At 40.2% G+C, this 21,326-nt stretch overlaps 1 protein-coding gene across 14 annotated transcripts in view; it reads left to right on the top strand.

Moving 5' to 3' along the window:
* The window catches only part of LOC138764176 (voltage-dependent L-type calcium channel subunit alpha-1D-like), a 427,400-nt gene that overhangs the window by 322,277 nt on the left and 83,797 nt on the right, over positions 1-21,326 (top strand). For 12 of the 14 annotated variants that reach the window (XM_069939715.1, XM_069939725.1, XM_069939713.1 and 9 more), the window contains one exon: positions 5,817-5,947. In XM_069939715.1, coding sequence (XP_069795816.1) covers positions 5,817-5,947 — 131 coding nt within the window. Of the gene's footprint in view, positions 1-3,194; positions 4,620-5,715; positions 5,948-21,326 lie in introns of those variants that run through there. The other 2 variants (XM_069939724.1, XM_069939723.1) reach the window with 2 other exon arrangements.

Genomic DNA, 21,326 nt, shown 5'->3' with positions numbered 1-21,326 from the left:
TGGAAGTACAACTCTCATGTTAGTATTACACGATCGAGTACAGAAATGCAAAGATGCATTCCCCAGGAGAAGATTACTTCTAACTTGAGGAAGAAGTATGATACATTAATTGAAGTGTAGCAGCTGTACCTGAGGCACGTAAGTGCACAGATATGATCTATACCCCCCCCTTAAGAAATAAGTTAAGATACAAATCATCCTGACAGATAAAAAAGAGACTGAATTAAGGTTATGGTACAGACGATGTGTGTTTTAATTTTTAGTTTTAATTTTTTTTTCCTTTGCTTTTTATGGTTTATTTAATATCCAGGGAAGGGGTGAAAAATACTTTCTTTTTATTGTTCTTCTCTTCTTTGGCTTGGCTTCGCGGACGAAGATTTATGGAGGGGTATATATACATACACACACACACACACACACACACACACACACACACACACACACACACAGAAAATGCCATGATGTTAGTATATATTTAGTATTTAAAATTATTCAAAAAAATTTCTCAAGCAAAATATTTCAGTAACAATTAGGCCAGTAACAATTGGGTCCCATCATCCTTTGGGTTGACCTTGAGGGATGTATGCATTTAAACTTCAAGGACCCTTTGTTCATCCACACTCTAAAGTAACTGACCATCAACTCACACATTGGACTCCATCTGCCACTTTTCTGCCCAACTCTGTATTCTCTCTATATCCTCTTGTAACCTTCGACAACCTTCAGATCCATCCACAACTCCTCCAACCTTCATGTCATCTGCAGATTTACTGACTCATCCTTCCACTTCTTCATCCAGGTCATTTATAAAAATCACAGAGCAGGGGTCCCAGAGCAGCACTCCACTAGTCACTGACTGAATACTTTCCTTCCACTGCTACTCTCTACTTTCATCCTGCAAGTCAATTTTTTTATTCACATAGCCAAGGTTCCAATGATCCCATGGCTCATGACTTCTGCATGAGTCTCTCGTGGGGGACCTTGTCAAATGCCTTGCTAAAACCCATGTAGAGCATATCTACTGCCCTACTGTCATCAATTTCTTTTGTTACCACCTCAAAAATCTCAATTAGGCTCATAAGGCACAACCTTCCCCTCAAAAAGCCATGCTGACTACCCTTGAGTAGACTGCATTTCTCCAAATGCTCATAAATCCTATCCTTAAGAATCCTCTCCAATAGCTTTGCACACCACTGATGCAAGACTCACTAGTCTATAATTCCCAGGATTCTATTACCTTTTATAAACAAAGGGGACCACATTTGCTGTTCTCCCATCCTCCAGCACCTCTCCTGCAGCCAAAGTGGATTCAAAGATCATAGCTACTGCCCCAGCTATCTCTCCTCTCACTTCCTGGGGACTTTATCAATTGAAGTTTTTAAGAGGAGCCAACACTTCATGTTCCTTAATCTCCACATTGTCCAGCACAAAGGCCTGTTCTATTTCGACCTCACCCTGATCAAGGACCTTTTCTCTTGTGAATACTGAAGCAAAGCATTCAATTAGGACCTCCCCAACTTCCTATGTCTCCTTTATCCTTTAGCTGCCCCATCTTCATTCTCGTCATCCTTCTGTTATTCACATTCACACACCTTGGGGTTCTTAATCCTACATGCCAAGGCCTTCTCCATGCCCCCTTTGAGCTTTCCTAAGTCCTTAAGCTCTTTTCTGGCTACTATATATTTCTCATGAGTCTGTTTTTGCTTCATATATTGAACATATGCTTCCTTCTTCCTCTTGACTAGTTGCCTCACCTGTTTCATAAGCCACAGTTCACTTTTCCTACCATGTTTTCTTTGTCCAATGGGACAAACCTAACCTGAACCCAGCACAAGTAGTCCCTAAACTTCCTTCACATTACTTCTGTGCCTCACTCTTGAACATCTATTTCCAATTTACTCTCGCTAGCTCCTACCTCATCCCTTCATAATTAGCCCTTCCTCAGATAAGCACTTGCCCATTTTGTCTGTTTTTATCCTTTTCACTCTCACCAAAATGTTCCCCTACTGAGAGGTCCACCACCTGACCAGGTTCATTACCCAGATCTATATCCAGTATGGACTCTCCTTTCATCAGCTGGTCCACATACTTTGTCAGGAATCCTTCCTGAACATACCTGACAAACTCAGCCCCATCCAGCCCTAGTCATGAGGTGCCAATCAGTATTAGGGAAGTTGAAGTCACCCATAACTACAACCTTGTATTTCTTGCACCATTCCAAATCTTGATGTCCTGAGGGCTATTTGAGGGCCTATAGACTCCTCCCAGCACAGTGATAGTTCCCTTCCTATTTCTGACTTCCACCCACACCGACTCAGTGGACACTCTCTCTGCAGCATCCTCCCCTTATATAGCCATGATTCTATTCCTGACCAGTAATGCTATTTCTCCCCCCCCCCCTCACCCGCCACCCTTACCACCCATCCTATTCCTTTTAAAATACCTAAACCCTGGTACCTGCATTAGTCAATCCTACCCTTTCTCCAGCCAAGTTTCAGTAATGGCCATAACATAGTAGTTCTGTGTACTGATCCATGGTCTAAGTTCATCCCCTTTATTCCTAATACTCCCACCAATGAAATAGACACACATTTCAACCCCTCTAACTGGCTACATTTATGTTTTGTCTCCTGCCTGTCCTTCCATGCCAACTCAGAACACATACTTTTGTCCTTCTACATAGGATCTCTGATCCACACCCTCCTGCCAAACTATTTTAAACCCTCCCCAAGTTCATGTCACCCACACACAGCTCATTCCCTGCATGGATCAACAATGAAAAGGTGGTTTCTTTAAATGCAACAATATCCAAAAAGTCTGTTTAATACTGCCAGTGAATAAATGTCAAATGTCTTTTCCTCAACAGCCATTCTTTTTCTTCCACTGAATTCCTTCAGCAGATTGTTTTAGTTAATCATTTAAAATTTGTTCCATTTCTCTTAAATAGTTAATGCTTCCAACAAAAGGAGTGGACAAAAATTATCAAGCTTGCTAAGCATTAGCCTCTCTTATTATTACCAGCACACCGAAGAATAAACATCTAATGCCCAATTCTTGTCAAATCTGAATGACATAACCAGCATAAATTTAAATCCAAAATATTAATTGATGGCCTATAGACTCTTAATTGCTAGGATATATATTGAATATTTTTTAAAAAAATCCATCATGTGATTTTGTATTTGCTTTCACAGATATAGGGAAGAACAGTTTTCCAGAGTGAATGTGCATGGAGGAAGCATATTTTTGACAATGAATTAATTTACAAGTATGCGTTGTGACCCACTGATTATTCCAAATGACCAATCTGAAATGATTGAATGTACCTGACGTAGATTCTTACTGAAAGAATTACCAACAGTCGTATTATTTCTCTCATTCTCTCCATGAATCTTTTATTGTCCAACATTTTGGTCACATTGGCATACTTCTTGAGAGCAATTTAGCATGAACATCTGCATGTAAACTGTTAATAATTAGCTGTCTCTTACCAGTACCTCTTGAAGCCTGTCAGAAAATCTGAATTGGCAGATGTAGTTGAACAGAACTGCCAGTCATGGATGAACAGAATTTGATTTGAGCTAAATATTGTGTTGGCTGAATCCATCATCTTTAGCACTACCCCCTGCCCTGTCGCCTATTTCCTAGCCTGTCACTCCAACGCCGTCCTCACTAACTAACTGAACCAGGTTGTTTGCAACCACACCATCCATTATCCATAACCCCAGATTGTGTTTTGGGCCATACCTGCAAATCATCATTCATGCTGCCATTTGCACATTTACAGTATCATCCAGTGCCCCTGCCTCATCTCATTTGTTGCCGAAATAGTTCTCCACACCTTTGCTATCATAGATTCGACAAATTCAGTGCATTTTTCCCCACCCTCATTCCTTTCTCTGTAAATTTGACCTCATCCTAAACACTGCTGCCCATGTCCAAATTTGTGCCAGAGCTCTTAGGCATCATCTATAATGACTTCCTCAGGTGGATTTACATTCTACCTTTAACATCCCTCTTTGGTTTTAACCCTTTATTATTGTCACCAAGTCCCGCATCGGACTTGTCAGCCACAAACGAGCCTGCAGCTGACGTGGACATTTACCCCCTCCATAAATCTTCGTCCGCGAAGCCAAGCCAAAGAAAAGATTGTCACCTCTTCTTGAATGGTAACACTCCAAGGGAATATATAGAAACTACCCAAATGAAAAACCATCCATCTTCTATTTGCCTGAACAGCATGCTGAAAAGTCTGGGAAACAATAGCTCCACAAACGCTGGCCTCTTTCTCAATCCCAGAATGAATCTCCATACCATTAATGGCAAGACCCCAATATTTGGAACTCACTCCCTCAAGCTCCCTGTTGATGACGCTATTTCTTCCTGTGATTTGCTCTTGAAATCCTATTTCACAAATACTTTTGTCTTTTCCCTGATATCATTGTTTGTGCTTATCCGTCGATTTTTTGGTATGTTGATAACTTTCCAGTAGGATTCCTTGGGAAAATCTCACAATTTAAGGATAAGAATATTTCACTTGCTCTTCCAAGAAAAATAACTCTCCTGGACCCTATTTTAATTGGATCTTTTGCATATGGATTTTAAAAATAACTAATAGACCAACTTGAAATTGATTAAAAAGAATATTATCATCCAACTTTTTTTCCTCTTGCCTTTTTTGCATTTTTGCCTGTAAGTTAGAGATATAAATGCTTTGCTGCTTCATCACAAAGTCTGCATAACTTTAAAACAAAATAATCAAAGCAACATTATATGATGGCAGTTGAATTATCTGCTTAATTTATGATTCTGTCCTCGTGTCTGTTTGTGCCCTTCTGCCTCATAATTTTGCAGGTTTTCAATATTTCTTCTCATAAGGGTGAATAATGCACTTGAATATTTGAACGTTTAACTTTGTTTTAATTTCTAATACAGAATATTACCTTTTTTCATTTCAATTTGTTAGCTTCCTACAAAAACTCGTGGAGTAATACTATTAGCAAAATTATTCTCTTTACACAATTAAAGATGTGTAAAGAGAATGTTCAAATATAAGCACATCTGTGCAGATTAAAACAGTATTTAAGAAATTCTTTCAGCAAAAAAAAATGTGAGTGTTAAGTAGATGCGGTTATGTGACAACTAAAAATCCTGGACTGTCCCATAATTCGTTTTTGGGTCTTATTAACTATTCTTTGCACAATATATGCAGCTTGTGCTGTGGTGAATTTCGAGGCCACTCCCTGTTTTTTATAATTTAAATTGTTTTGCTAAATGTGCTACTAAAACAAATGTAGATGTTGCTGCAAAATGTAAATGTTTTGAAGTCACTTTCTATAATATCCTAAAGTAAAATGATTTGTTAATATTAATCCAACACTGCAGAATTGTAAATAGATTATGAATTTGTATTTCCATATTCATTTCAAGTTTGTAAAGCTCTAAAGCAGCTGTAAATATATATAATTGTTAGCTATATTTAATGTTATAGAAAATATCAAATGTTTCTACAAAGCACAAAATGAGATTGATTTCCATTTTATTACTAGTTGCCAATTTTGGATGAGAAAAGTGATGTTTTATTCACCTTTACTTTTAAGAATAAGCTGTGCCCATGCATATTTTGAGCTGTTTTACTGCTTAAATTTAATTCCTTCAAGTTTAAGTTTCAAGGAGTATTTTTATAATTTAAAATAAACATGCATTGTTCTGAAGTTTGGATCATAGGATGACAGAAAGCTGCCAAAGTTCCAGGATGTTTAGAAAGAAGCTACTGTTCTGAAAAAGGGGGAAATCTCTTTGGTCTATTTACATAGATGATGAGGTAACCGTGGGGAAGTTCTATGCCACCTTCCTGATACAGGACTACTTTAGGAAATTCAAGCGACGCAAGGAACAAGGCTTGGTAGGAAAGCATCCGAGAAAGAATACTACAGTTGCACTACAGGTGAGATAAATTTGATAATATGTAAGGAATGTTTTAAAAATGTTTGTAAGGCAATTGATTAAAGGACAGAGAACACGAGTACATTTACACCATTTGATATTAATCATAAGGGATTTTTAATTATGCTATGTAATAATATATTTACGTTGCATATTATGTTCAAATTCTTTTAGTTAATAGGCTAATATTTCCTCAAATTTCAGGCATAGTCTCTATGGTTTTATGTGCCACTATTTCAGTGTATAATTTCAAGAACAAGCTCTATTTTTATATTCAAGAATTATGTAATGCATTTAAAAAATATTATTACTGATATACTCTGTGAAATCAAATGCATCATCTTACATTGCATGCACAAATAATAACTACTATGAGGGTTGGAGTTCTGAGATGCATGTAGCTATTTTGGCATTTATTTACTGCAGCTTTTATATATGCTGATGGCTGAGCCATCCATAGTCAAACTGATCCATCATTATTTAAAGCTAAAAACTTTTAATAAAGCATCTCTAGCCATTTTATTGCATGACATAAAGACTGAACCATCCTGCATTGGCATTGATGGGAAGACTGCAAAACCAAAGCAATGTATAGCTGCAACATGGTACTTTAGATTCTATGCATTTTGAACAGTTTGATTGGAATGTGCATGCTTGCATTGTTGCTTCTTCAGTCAATGTTTTAAAACAATTATTGATGATGAATCGTATCTAGGCTTAGAAACTTAGCCCTGGGTATTACAAACCAAATAATTCTTCAGAAAGTATGTTAACATTGGTTGCATTATGAGAACAACATAACATCAAATTGTATCTTAAATCATACATGATTTGCTTACTGCAAATGGATTAATTCATAAAATTGCTGCTTTTATAAATTCAGTGATATCAGTAGATACCCTGAAAATACTTTTGTGATTATAAGCATATGACATATATTTTTCTGCTGTGATTTAACATTTGTTGTAGCCTATTTAATTCTTCTACTAAATAGTACAGTAAAGTTTTAGATGTTAATCACAGCAAGCAGTAATTTCTGATTGATTAAAAACTGAAGAGAACTGAGATTAGTAATTGTATTTGACCAATTCAAGAAAATAACTGACCAAATATAATTGTGTAATAAGCCTCTGACATTATGGGATTTAGAACTGGGCTTCACTGGCAATATTGTGCTACTTTCAGAGTCTTTTAAAATTCTACTTCTTTTATATGAACGTCAATACAATCTAAATTTAATTTTTGCTCAGAATGCAATGCACACAGAAATTGTTTAGTTCAAAGAATTAATGAGTAGTCAATTTTTTTTATTTGTAGAGCATGAGCATTAATGTAAAAGACTTTTGGGGTATTGTAAGAGATTATTATTTGTCTCAGGAAATATATTTGGAAAAATCATTTTAGGTATTATTGGTGAAATAGAAAGTTGTAAGCTATTTTTTCAGAGACCTCTGCAGCTTTAAAGCATTTTTAGCATTAAGTATGAGACACTTGTCTTTATGTGAAATGTCTTCAAACTAGTAAGCATATCAATGATAGAATACTATAACAACATTTGAGTTAGCTTTTTATTTTGTAGTTTAACAGCAAACTATCAAACTTTGAAAAATAAAACAAACTCTGATCTCACACACACTTCAGACTCTTTTGGCCAATCAGCTGATAAGTAGAAACCTAAAGTATTCACTGGAATGAATAGAAGTTTATTCAGATTATTAACATTATTTATGTAAAGGTTTGGATGCATATCTGTCATTGAATATAAAAAAAGCAATAAATTTTTAAATTATCACTTGAGAGGAAAAGATATTGAAGATGGTAAAATGGACATCTTCACTCGATGTGCATGTACCTGTATAAATGCAGACAATTGTGAAAGGAATAAAATTCCTTCATTTTAGGCTTACTTCTTTTGCAAAGCACTATTCCACAAGGGAAGTTTCTCACTCATATTTTTGAGAGTTATAAGAAGTAAAGTGGAGTTACTAAATTATTGCCTAAATTAATAAACATGGATCAGACAAGATTTGTGAAAATGAGATAGTGGACAAATATCGCAAGGTTAATTAGTATAATACATGCACCACAAAGAAAGAAAAGATTTAAGTGTAGTAATGCCCCTAGATGCAGAAAAAATGTTTGATAGATTTGAGTGGGACTTTTTAAAAAAAGTGCTAGATAAATTCAGGTTTGGGTCAAACTTTTATAAACTGGATTAAGGAACTAAAGCAAAATCCTTAAGCAAAAGTAGTATCTAATGGATAAATGTCTGCTCCATTTCAATTGGCGAGATCTCATAGACAAGGCTGTCCTTTATCCCCAGCTCTGTTCATTTTAGCTATAGAGCCATGAACAGAGGTAATTAAGAGCAATTTAGAAATTATGGGGTTTAAAGTTGGTCAGTAAGAGTATAAAAATAGTTTATTTGCAAATGACACTTTGATATATCTGACAGAATTCTGGAGATTCCTTTACAGAAACAACATCTAAATCTAGAAGAATATGGTAAGATCTCAGGTTATAAAATAAATTGGGATAAAAGTGAAATTATGCCCCTTACTTAAGGAGATTATAGTCTTTATTGAAGAAATAAAATAGACAAAAGAGGTGATTAAATATTTAGGGATCTAGATAAATTATAATTTAAACAATTTATATAATTTGAATTAATTACCATTGCTTAAAATAGTTGAAGAGGATTTTAAAAATGGATGACCTCGAAAATGATGTTAGTAGGAAGAGTTAATTGTATTAAGATGAATATTTTTCCATGAATACAATATCTTCTTCAAACCTTACCAATACCAATACCACAAAAGTTGTTTCAAGAATTAAGTAAGCATATAAGGACATTTCTTTGGAAAGGTAAAATGTCAAGAATTTCTATGGCAAGACTAACGTGGAAATATGAACTTGGAGGCTTACAGCTTCATAACTTTAAGAATTATTACCAAGTGGCTCAATGAGATTTCTTACTTCTCTTTTTGAGGGATCAGGAAAACTGGCATGGGTCAAAATAGAGATGGATAAAATAGGAGAAAAATTAGAAGAGGAATTAATATACAAAGTTAATAACCAGTGTGAAAGAAGCACCATTGTTGAAACATTTGATTTCTATATGGAATAAGATAAATAACAAAATTGGAACAAAAGAAAATATATCACCTAAACACCTCTGATTCAAAATAATCTCATACTTTTTACTAAAGATAATCAAGTTTTGAATATTTGATTTCATAAAAACATTAAAAATATAGGAGATTATTATGAATATGGTCAATTGATGACATTTTAACATTAAGAAATAAATATGGGATAACTCAGAACACACTTTTTTGTTTTCTACAATTGAAAGGATATTTGCAGAAAAAAATAGGTTCAACAATATTCTTACCAGCTTTCGTGAATTGGAAGTTCTTATTAGGAGAGGTTATACTAAGAAATTTATTTCTACAATGTACTTTGTATTACAAGCAGGCACTATTAAACAGGGAGTTCATAATCTAGAGAGAAATTGATGAGAAAAGATGGTCAGATCTATGTCTAGACTGTTTGACAAACATTATCAATGCAAGGTATAGATTAGTTCAATATAATTATTTACATCAATTATATTTAATGCTGCAAAAATTGAATAAAATGAAAATGGATTTATCAGAAAAATGTTTTAGGTGTGGTGAAGAGATAGGAACCTTTTTACAGTCTATTTGGTCATATTCTAAAGATACTGGAAATCTTTTTGGGTGGACTTAGGAAATATTTTGGAACAAATTACTTGTATTTCCACAAAATCCAGACTTATTTTTATTGGGGAATATAGAAGGAGCAAGACCTATGTTAAAATTGTCATTTTATCAAATGAAATTTATCAAAATAGCATTAGCGGTGACAAGGAAGTGCATTGCAGTGACTTGGAAATCAGATGCTGCACATTTAGATATGGAAAAATGGAATGCAGAAATTCAAAATTGTATTCCTTTGGAGAAAATTACATATAATTTAAGAAATAAATACCCTACATTTTTACAAATTTGGAGCCCATATATGCAAAGTTTAGGGATGAATAAGTAAAAATGTACTTCTGGCCTCTTAAGACCTGTGTTAATCTTCCTCCCCAAAAATGGTTGTACAAATACTGAAGGACCCCAGTTTCCAAACTGATCCTTTATTCAATCCAGGAAGTTTTTTTCTTTTTCTATATTTTGTTTGGCCTGGAAGTCAGCCTGAAGAAAACTGAGGTCCTCCATCAGCCAGCTCCCCACCATGACTACCAGCCCCCCCACATCTCCATCGGGCACACAAAACTCAAAACGGTCAACCAGTTTACCTATCTCGGCTGCACCATTTCATCAGATGCAAGGATCGACAATGAGATAGACAACAGACTCGCCAAGGCAAATAGCACCTTTGGAAGACTACACAAAAGAGTCTGGAAAAACAACCAACTGAAAAACCTCACAAAGATAAGCGTATACAGAGCCGTTGTCATACCCACACTCCTGTTCGGCTCCGAATCATGGGTCCTCTACCGGCACCACCTACGGCTCCTAGAACGCTTCCACCAGCGTTGTCTCCGCTCCATCCTCAACATCCATTGGAGCGCTCACACCCCTAACGTCGAGGTACTCAAGATGGCAGAGGTCGACAGCATCGAGTCCACGCTGCTGAAGATCCAGCTGCGCTGGATGGGTCACGTCTCCAGAATGGAGGACCATCGCCTTCCCAAGATCGTATTATATGGCGAGCTCTCCACTGGCCACCGTGACAGAGGTGCACCAAAGAAAAGGTACAAGGACTGCCTAAAGAAATCTCTTGGTGCCTGCCACATTGACCACCGCCAGTGGGCTGATAACGCCTCAAACCGTGCATCTTGGCGCCTCACAGTTTGGCGGGCAGCAGCCTCCTTTGAAGAAGACCGCAGAGCCCACCTCACTGACAAAAGGCAAAGGAGGAAAAACCCAACACCCAACCCCAACCAACCAATTTTCCCTTGCAACCGCTGCAATCGTGTCTGCCTGTCCCGCATCGGACTGGTCAGCCACAAACGAGCCTGCAGCTGACGTGGACTTTTTACCCCCTCCATAAATCTTCGTCCGCGAAGCCAAGCCAAAGATACTAATTTATATCTTATTATATTTTTTTTTAGTGAAGGGGCTATAAGGAGGGAGGGTACAGTAAAACCATCATGTAATCATTGTCATTTTAAATTTAATTAATATTTTATCTATGTAAAAGTTGATTACATGTATGGAAATTTTTAAAAATAAAATATTAAATAAAAGAAGTCATGAAGTAATAACTGAAGCATAAATTGAGGCTATTGGCAAATTGGAAGAACAATCCCTTATATCCAGTCTCCAACTGAATGTTATCAATATTGATTTTTCTAATTTCCGTTAACTTCCTCCCTGGTCTGTTTCTTTCTTTACTCCTTTGTTTCATTTCTTCCAGCTCTCCAACCCCTTGTCTTCCTTATTCGATCAGGGACTACCCTACTTAGCCTTCTACTCTCTCCCCTATCATTCTCAACTTATCTCTCTTCTACACTTCCACCTGTATCCACCTATTACCTCTTAACTGTTACTCTGCTCCTCCCCCTCCTCTCCTCCACCCATCTCCTCCCTTTTTATTCAGGTGTACCCGTTTTACACATTTCCAATGAAGGGCTCAGGCATGAAACATTAACCTTTTGTCAGAATTAGGTAAATCCCATTGTTATGAACCATTCCATTTCTCTATCCTCAAATGTTTCCTAACCTGAATTTCACCAATGTTTTCAGCATTTGTTTCAGATTTCCAGTATCTGCAGTTTTTTTTTGTTTTCCAAATATTGGACATAATGGTTTTAAATTGCAGGAAAGATGAAGAGAGCAAAAGGCAAGCTTCATAATGGGGTGGATTGAAATTTAATGACAAGAGCAGTGCTGGTGCTGGTTAAGAGAGGATGGTAAAGGCCAGTGAATGATTAAAGTTTCCTCCGGAGAACAAAATTACATATGAAATCAACTTGAAAGGGAAAGATTAAATAAGGATTGAGTTGCAAGGCTAGAATTGTTGATCACCTAAAACTGTTGAATTCATTGTGAAGTGTGGAAGCTGTAATGTGCCTGAACAGCAGATTACGTGCTGTCTTCCAGCTTGATCTTTGTTAGAATATTATGCAATGGGATGGAGAGGAGACTAATTTAGACATGTTGTGCTTCTTAATGGATTGTGAGTTCATTTCAAAGGATGTAAGTCATCATTTTTTATTTCAGAATCTGCCATTTAGTAATTCATACGTTTTGTCTGTGTTAATGATATAATTTCATGGATGAAATGTATAGGATAATTACATCTTTGTGAGGCTTAATCATGATAGGGAAATGTCCAGTCCTGTTTTGATGAATGATCCCAGCTCTGAAAGCTCTTTTCACAGATGCTGCCTGACCTGTTGAGTGTTTCCAGCATTTTCTATTTTTATGTCTGGTCTCGTTTCTTGACTGGAACAGGACTTCAATAGGAAATGACTAAAAATAGTAAAGATCATAATTTTCAATATCTCATACTTTAGAAAAAGAGGACATTAGATTTTTTTTAAAGATGCTAGTTTCCAGGCTTGTTGAATTAATAGGTTATCAAATAGACTGCCTTACATATTGGACCTATATTCATTGAATTTTAAATGAATGAGATCTCACAGAGACGTAAGAATCTGAGGAGGCTTGATACACTGAGATAACTCACCCTCAGGGATTCTGGAATAAGGGGTCTAGCTTTAGAAGAAACAATTTTCTAAGAGGGGGAATTTCTTTATGCAGAAATTGTGAATCTTTGGAATTCTCTGCCCTAGAGCATTGTGGAGGTGAATCACTGAATATATTCAAGACAAAAATAGAAAATGTTGCACTATTGGGAAGTCAGGAATTCTAAGGTTGTACCGTTGACTGTGTTTTCATGTCTGAATTGTTGTTTTTCTGGGATTATTCAAGGTTCAAGGTGAATCAGAGTATATTGAAATTTTCAAATGATAGTTCCATGTCAGTAAGAGATGTATGGAAGTGAAGGATTATGTTTCATTTATTAATTTAAGTTTTCAGAAATGAAAATACAATATTCTGTTACCTTAGTCTGCCACCTGCTCATCTTTGAGAAATATAACAGCCTCCGTATTTTGTTATCAACATGCAGATAATTTACTTATGTTTTCTGAGCCCAAACCAAAAATAATGAATACTTTTCCATTTAAAGATTCATTCCTCAAAACAAAATATGTGTAAAAAGTAACTTTGTTTCATTTAAGCAGGTAACAGGTCTCCTATTTAAACCAAGCATTTCAGTATTTTTAACAAAATTAATATTTTTATATTGACATTATTTCTTTTCTGTTATTTGAGTGGACGTTTTGTGTTGTTTCCTATCACATGGATAGTAGCATATTGTTCTGCAATGACCAGATTAGTGATGATGTTGAAAAGTGAAATCAGCAGAAATCACATTAACAAAACCAATATTTAAGTTTAAATAAAAGTGCAAAGTTTTCATTTGTATTATATTCCATCATCACTGCAATTATCTGGCACGTTAATCTTTCTTTCTCATTTCTTTCAACACATCTACTGTATTTTTCATTACATTAAGCAGTGGCCAAGTTCAACGATGAGTAATGACTGTAATTGGATTGATGACAAAATGTATTCACTTTAAGTTGGAACTGCAGATCAAGAGCAATTTGTAATAGTGACACAGACTTTGAAGCTTAATACTTTGATATGTTTTTGTGTTGGTATTTATCTTTCTTTAAATATACTGGAAGTTGAATAATCAGTTTTATGAAAATTATCCTTCATAACAAAGGATGTTAAACAAAATCAGAATTATTCAGCTTGGAAACAGGTCCTTTGGCATAACTCGATTCTGTATAACATTTAAGTTTTCAGAAATGAAAATGCAACCAAGTTGTCGACTCGAGCTAGTCCCATTAGCCTGCATTTAACATGATCTATGACAAAGCAAACATTCCAGATGGTTCTTCATGATCCTATTTGTGACATCATCTTCATGAAACTATATACTTTAACTCTGAGATCTCGATGTTCATAATACTCCAAAAGGCCCTTTCATTGACTGTACATGTCAAGATAAATTCCTGTTGTAATATTGGATAACTTTCTTCACTATTCACAGCAGTAGACGTGGCCTCTTCACTATACCACCAACTTTGGTGTCATCTATAGACTTATTAACCATGGCCTCCACATTCTTCTCCAATGTGTTAATATAGAAGTCAAATTGCAGTGAACCCAACACCAATCCCTGTGGCACATCACTGGATAGTGGTCCGCATTCTGAAAAACAATTCTCCACTCCATCCCCTGACTCCTTTCACAAAGCCAAATCAACAAGCTCACTCTGGGTCTAATGTAGTGTAACCTGCTGGATCAGCATGCCATGTGGGACCTTGTCAAAGACCTGAAGTCCATGTACGGTATTTTATATCTATTTAATGTCTTTCACTCTGGCCTCATCAATCCTCTTCAAAAGCTCAGTCACATTCTTGAGAAACAATTTACCATGAACACACCCATGCTGAATATCCTTAATCAGTCCTTGCCTTTTCAAATTCACATGGATTTTGTCACTGAGAGTCCCCTCCAGTAACTTTCCCACCACCTGCTTATAGTTCCCTTACTTGTTTTTGCAGCCTTTCTAAAAAGGGCACATCATTAGTCCCAGTGGCTAATGATGACACAAGTTTCTCTTATCCAGGCCCAGTAATTTCTTCCTTGACTTACCACAATATCTTAATGTGCTTTTGATTAGACCTCGTGGCTTTGTCCACCCCAGCACCTCCTTTTTTGTAACATGGCTATATTTCAGTACGTTGCTATCAAGCATCCATGACAAATGCAGGCATATTCAGACATCAACATTTTGGGCTTCTGAGTTAACTTTAAATTGAATTTCATCAATCATTTGTAAATGTGAGTCTGTAAAATTATTATATTTTGAATTATAATATTAAATCTGGCTTAAATTTTAATTTAAATCATAAATAGTAAAGCATATTAACTAATTTGCATGTGCCTTTATCTTCCTCTTATCTTTTTCAAATTAGCCCAGACTTTGGGGCGAAGATTGGATGTTCAATTTCCATTGACAGAAAGTTCCATTTTCACCAATGCACTTATTTTTTTGTTTCATAATACTCTTGGCAGGCTAAACTTATGCTCATGTAGTTAGAAGCTTCCAGAATATTACACAAGGACACATTTATAATAGAGGTACTCTTGTAAAAATTCACTTCAAAGCCCCAGAATGTTCATTGATTGAATAAAAAGATGTTTGAAGATCAAGAGCTCAAATCTGGCACAAAAATTTGAGGTCTATTGGAAAAATGATTCCTGACCAATTATACTTTAGAAATATTGACTCTCAGAGCACCATCACCAATATTATCTTGACACAAACCTTGAAATTCATTGTCAGAAATAGGAAATCAAGGTCAGGATTCACTCCTAGGCCAGCACTGCCATTGATTGAGCCCACATTACAGAACTTCAGCTCCTTTGGGCAGGCCAAGTTGTTTTCATGCCTGATGCACTACTCCTAACACAGACACTTTGATATGAGCTCTGTGAAGTAAAGCATTGCCAGGGCAATATGAAAGGATTCAAGAATGTTCTGGAACCCTACTTGTTACAAGCCCAGTCAAACATGGGAATCCTGACCCGTAACTGGTCAAAATGGAGGAGCATTTTTGGATGATGTTGTGACTTTCAGGTTCATGTGTTTGGACCACACAAGATCCTAGCATAACCAGCAGAAGGGGTTCATCAACTCCCAAAGTGTTCAGCCCCACCCAACCGTCTTGAATCATTTGCCCAGCAGGTGGTCAAGGGTACACTTTCCTCATTAGCTTCAGCAGCCAGCTAACCCACAAAACTGTTGATCCCAAAGAAACATATAAAAAGAGAATATGTGGAGCTGGCCACAGCCAAGAAAGACACAGCCACCACATTGAATGTAGTTAATGACTGTTTAATTCAAATTCAGCATGCGCCCCTTTAAGGGCAGGGCGTAGTGACGTCATAAACACTGGCCTAGGCGCGCGCTGGGTAGGAGACCTGAGGCAGAGAGAAACCCTGACGGCACTATCTTCCCATGGCTGCCCCGCCACATGGCATTACACGCGGGGCCGGTTTGCCATGAGAGAGTCCACCACCACACAACCCCCCCTAGAACCGGCTATGCGTCCCGCCGCTTGGGCACCACCTTCAAACGGTCGACGGTGAAAAGTTCATTTTCCCCCCATGTCCAAAGTAAAAGTCTTGCCGGACCATTGGAGGACCTTGTATGGGCCCTCATATGGGCATTGCAAAGGTGCCATATGTAGACCACGCCAAACAAACACAAATTCCGCCGAGTCCAGTTCTTTAGGACAATGTATCAGCCAGGCGCCGTGATACAAGGGAGATTGGGGGGGGGGGGGGGGGGCTAGCGAGGAGAGCTGCTTACAGAGATCCGCTAACAGGTTTGCATGATTGGACGTGGCGTTGGGCTCCAGGCCAAAGAACTCACCAGGCAGTGAGAGCGGCGCGCCGTACAGAACCCAGGGCAGTTTGTTTGCCCAGCTTGGGCCAGTGAGGCAAGCCATGAGGGCGGATTTCAAATAACGATGAAATCTCTCCACCAAACCATTTGCTTGTAGGTAGTAGGCTGTGGTGGAGTTTAACCCCAGAAGGTTCGCCAGCTGAGCCCAGAGCGCAGAGGTGAACTGGGTGCCTCTGTCACTGGTGATGTGCGCTGGCGATCCAATGACTGACTAAGTATCTGGTGAATGTCTCTGCGGAAGCCTCTCTGATAGGAATGTCCTCTGGCCATCTCGTGGTTTGGTTGACTATGGTGAGGTAGCGAACCTCTCTGGCCCTGGCATGGATCCTTCGACATCAACGTGGTTGTGCTGAAATCTCCGCACCACCGGGTCGAATTGCTGGATTGGGGCCTGCGTATGTCGGTGGACCTTGGAGGCCTGGCACTTGGTGCAGGTCCTCGCCATCTCAGCCACCTCCGACCTCTGTCACCATTTGCACCGATGTCTTCACCGAGGGGTGGGCTAGGTCGTGGACGAAGCTGAAAGCCCTCACCCTCCAATGCGGTGGGACTACCAGGTGCGGTGAGCTGGTGGAGACGTCACAGAGCAGCTTGTCTGGGCTGTTGGGTGACTGAATGTCCTGGAGATCGAGGCTAGAGATGGCGGTCCTGCTTCTGAGCCTATGCCAATTGTGTGTATTTGAGGACGGTGACGAGAGGGTTGATTTCTGGACGAGGGAGCGGGTCCGCCACAGCGTTGTCTTTACCTGCCCTCTGCTAGATGTCAGTGGTGAACTCTGACATGTAGGAGAGGTGGCGTTGCTGACAAGCCAACCATGGATCCTTGGCCATCATGAGTGCCTGCGTGAGGGGCTTGTGGTCCATGAACACTGTGAAGGGCCTGTCCTCCAGAAAATATCTAAAGTGCCGGGTGACCAGGTACAGTGCCAGGAGCTCCTGGTCAAAAGCGTTGTACTTGAGCAGTTGTTTAATAAAGAAGGCCAGCGGGTGCCACTGTCCATTAAGCCATTGCTCGAGTATGCCCCCACCGCCGTGGCTGAGGCATCCACTGAGAACACCATGTGTGCCTCTGGGCGCGGGTGCACCAATAGAGTTGCGTTGGCGAGGGCCTCCTTTGTTGCAGCAAAAGCGGTCTCTGCCCCCTCCCGACAAGGTCTGGACTTTCTCCTTAGTGGCGATCAATGCGAACACCGGTCGCGTGGTGCAAGCAGCGCCGGGGATGAATCGATGATAAAAATTCACCATCCCCACGAACTCCTGCAGGCCCTTGAGGGTGGTTGGCTTGGGGAACCGCTGGACAGCTGCGACCTCTGGCTCCGGGGCAACCCCTGCAGCTGAAATGGTGTGCCGCAGGAACTGCAGTGTCTGCTTGCTGAACTGGCTCTTGGCCACGTTGACCATGAGGCCAAACTCCGCCAGTCGGGCAAACAGGATACGGAGTTGGGCCTTGTGTTCTTCTCGGTTGCGGCTGGCTATAAGGATATCATCTAGATAGATAAACACAAAGTCCAAGTCCCTACCCACTGTGTCCATGAGGCGCTGAAAAGTCTGGGCTGCGTTCTTGAGCCTGAAGGGCATATGTAGGAATTCAAAGAGCCCAAAGGGGGTGATGATCACCATCTTGCTGATGTCCTCGGGGTGGACTGGGATCTGATGATAGCCCCACACCAGATTAACCTTGGAGAAGATTTGCCCGCCGTGGAGATCGGCTGAGAAGTCTTGAGTGTGGGGAACCGGGTATCTGTCTGGTGTGGTCATGTCATTCAAATGCCAGTAATCCCCACAGGGTCTCCAGCCCCCGGAAAACTTGGGGACCATGTGGAGGGGGAATGCCCAGGCACTGTCCGAGTGATGGACGATCCCCAACTCCTGCAGACGGGAAAATTCCTCCTTTGCTAGCTGCAGCTTCTCGGGTGGAAGTCATCTGGGCTTGGCGTGCAGTGGGCGGCCCTGCATGGGGATATGGTGGTATACCCCGTGCTGGGGTTAGGTGGTGCTGAATTGTGGTTGTAGGATGGCAGGGAACTCATGGAATATGCTCGAATAATCGTCCCAGGAAGTGGCGATGGTGACGATCTTGGGCTTGCAGGTGTCCATGGCATCCAGGTGCACTGAATGGAAAGTGCGAGCATTGACCAGCCTCTTGCCCTTCATATCGACCGACAGGCCATGTGCCTTCAGGAGGTCGGCCCCCAGCCAGGGGCTAACATGAACTTCCAGTGGAATTTCTCTTTCCTAATTTGGATCTGCGCCGAGCAGGTACCGAAGGTCTTGATGGCGAAACAGTTGGCTGCTCGCAGGGTGGGACCTCGAGATCGGGTGCGTGTCTTGAGGGTGGTGGGGGGGCAGGATGCTCAGCTCCACTCCTGTGACCACTTGGAAACGCCGGCTAGTGGTCTTGTCGGTAACGTGGAGGAGGCTGTTCATGCGACCAGCCATCGCAGCCATCAACGGCGGCTGGCCGGGTCATTTCCCTGGTAGTTACACGGTTGTCGCCACTTATGAGCTTGCTCATGATAAAAGCAGCAGATGGAATGGTGCTCTTCTGGCTTGTGGTTGGGGGAGGGTTGCGGCCAACTGGCTCCTGGTCGTGTAACCTGGCTAAGGGCTGCTTCATTCTCCCTCTTGGTGCGCCAGAGGGTGTCTGCTCAGGCTGCAACTCGGCGTGGATTCGTGAAATCCTTATCTGCCAGGAGTAGCTGGATGTCCTCGGGCATCTGCTCGAGGAAGATCTGGGGGAATAGGAAACAAGGTTTGTGATCCTCCGCCAGTGCCAGCATCTCGTCCATGAGGGCCGATGGTGTGTGGTCCCCAAGCCCGTCCAGGTGCAGGAGTCTAGAGGCACACTGCTGAGGGGAGAGCCCGAAGTTCCTAGGAGCAAGTTTATGAGGGCAGGATATTTACCCTCGGCTGGTGGTTTGTGTATTAGATCGTCCACCCTGGCTACTGTTTCTTCATCCAGCACGCTCACAACGTGGTAGAACATTGTGGTGTCTGCTGAAATTTTCCTCAGTCGAAAATGCACCTCAGCCTGCCCGAACCATGTATGCGGGCGATGGGTCCAGAAGGGGGGCAGTTTGATGGCAACGGTGTTGATCTTGGCCGGATCCATGTTCTTGAGACCAGAAAGGTGTCTGGGCTCATCAGGGTCACCAATGTGGAGCTGGCCACAGCCAAGAAAGAATGTTGTTAATGACTTTTTAATTCAAATTTAGCGCGCACCCCTTTAAGGGTAGCATGAGCTCAGTCACTGCGTGCATGGTGACATCATTAAAGCTGCCCCAGGCGTGCACTGGGCAGGAGACCTGAGGCAGGGAGAAACCTGATGGCGCCATCTTCCCATGGCTGCCCCGCCACATGGAGTTACACGCAGGGCCAGTGCCACCACAAATAAACAATCACAGTGTATATGAGCCAAATCATATATTTAGAATAACTGAACCCTCCATATGAAAATAAATTAAACAAAATGGTAATAGATTCCTGGTAGTTCAGAAAATTTGCATGTAGTTTTCAGATTTCAGGTTTATTGTCAGAGTACATTCATGATATTGCATAGAACCCTGAGATTCTTTATCCTGGGTTGAGGCAGAATTACCACTTGTTGGTTGTTCAAAAAAAAACTGGACTCAACGTAGATATGTCAACAAATAAAGAAAAGTAAACAAGCTGACTGTGCAATATTGAGAGAAAAAAATCAATAAAGTACAAAAGTAAGAGTCCTTAAGTGAGTCCCTGTTTGAGTTTGATGTTGAGTAGACTGATGGGGGAAGGGTAGCAGCTGTTGCTGAACCTGGAGGTGCGAGTCTTGTGGCACCTCAACCTCTTTCCTGATGCTAGCAGTGAGAACAGAGCGTGTGCTGGGTGATGTGGACCCTTCATGATCGCTGCTGTTCTCAGGCTGCAGCATTTCCTGTAGATATTCTTGTGATGGAGAGGGCTTGGCCTGTCATCACTACCTTTTGCACAGCTTTACACACACGGATATTGCTGACTCCATACCAGACTGTGATGCAGCCAGTCAGCACACTTTCTACCACACATCTGTAGAAATTTCCCATGGTTTCTGACATCATACCAAACCTCCGCAAACTCCTGAGGAAGTAAAGGTGCTGACGGGCTTTCTTGATGATGCCATTAGTGTGTTGGGTCCAGAAAAGATTATCAGAGAGAGTGACTCCAAGGAATTTAAATTTGGTCAATCTCCACCTCTGACACCCCCCCTCCCCCGCAATGATCACTGGATTGTACACCTCTGGTTTTCCCTTCCCGAAGTCAACAATCAGCTCCTTAGTTGTGGTGACGTTCAGTGTGAGGTTGTTGTTGGTGCACCATTCAGCCAAGTTTTCAATCTCCCTTCTATATACAGACTCATCACTTTCTTTTATACAACCCACTACAGTAATATCGTCAGCAAATTTGTAGATGGTGCAGTTGTTGTACCCAGCCACACAGTCATAGGTGTCATGCTAATTTTGGGACCTAATGATGAAAAATTCCCTTGGGATGTAGAAAGGTTGACAATTCAATGCTAGATGTTCCAGATAAGGGGATCAGCCATGAGCAGAATTTCCATGTTCAAGCACCACAAAATTCTGATTTCTTGTGCCAAACAGGTACACAAGATGCACCAGATAGAATAGTAAAAAAATTAAATTACCACAATGTAAAACAGTAAAAGAGATAATAAATATCAGCAGATAGATAAATAAATATTCACAGTTGCAGACAGTGGGGGAAAAAAGTGGCATTTCAGTTGTGCAGACTAATCTTTTAGTAGTCCTGGG

This window comes from Narcine bancroftii, chromosome 5, assembly GCF_036971445.1.
Source record: "Narcine bancroftii isolate sNarBan1 chromosome 5, sNarBan1.hap1, whole genome shotgun sequence".
In the NCBI taxonomy this organism is placed as follows: Eukaryota; Metazoa; Chordata; class Chondrichthyes; order Torpediniformes; family Narcinidae; genus Narcine; species Narcine bancroftii.
Note: the sequence above shows the minus strand (reverse complement) of the source record. Positions and strands in the feature narration are given on the sequence as shown.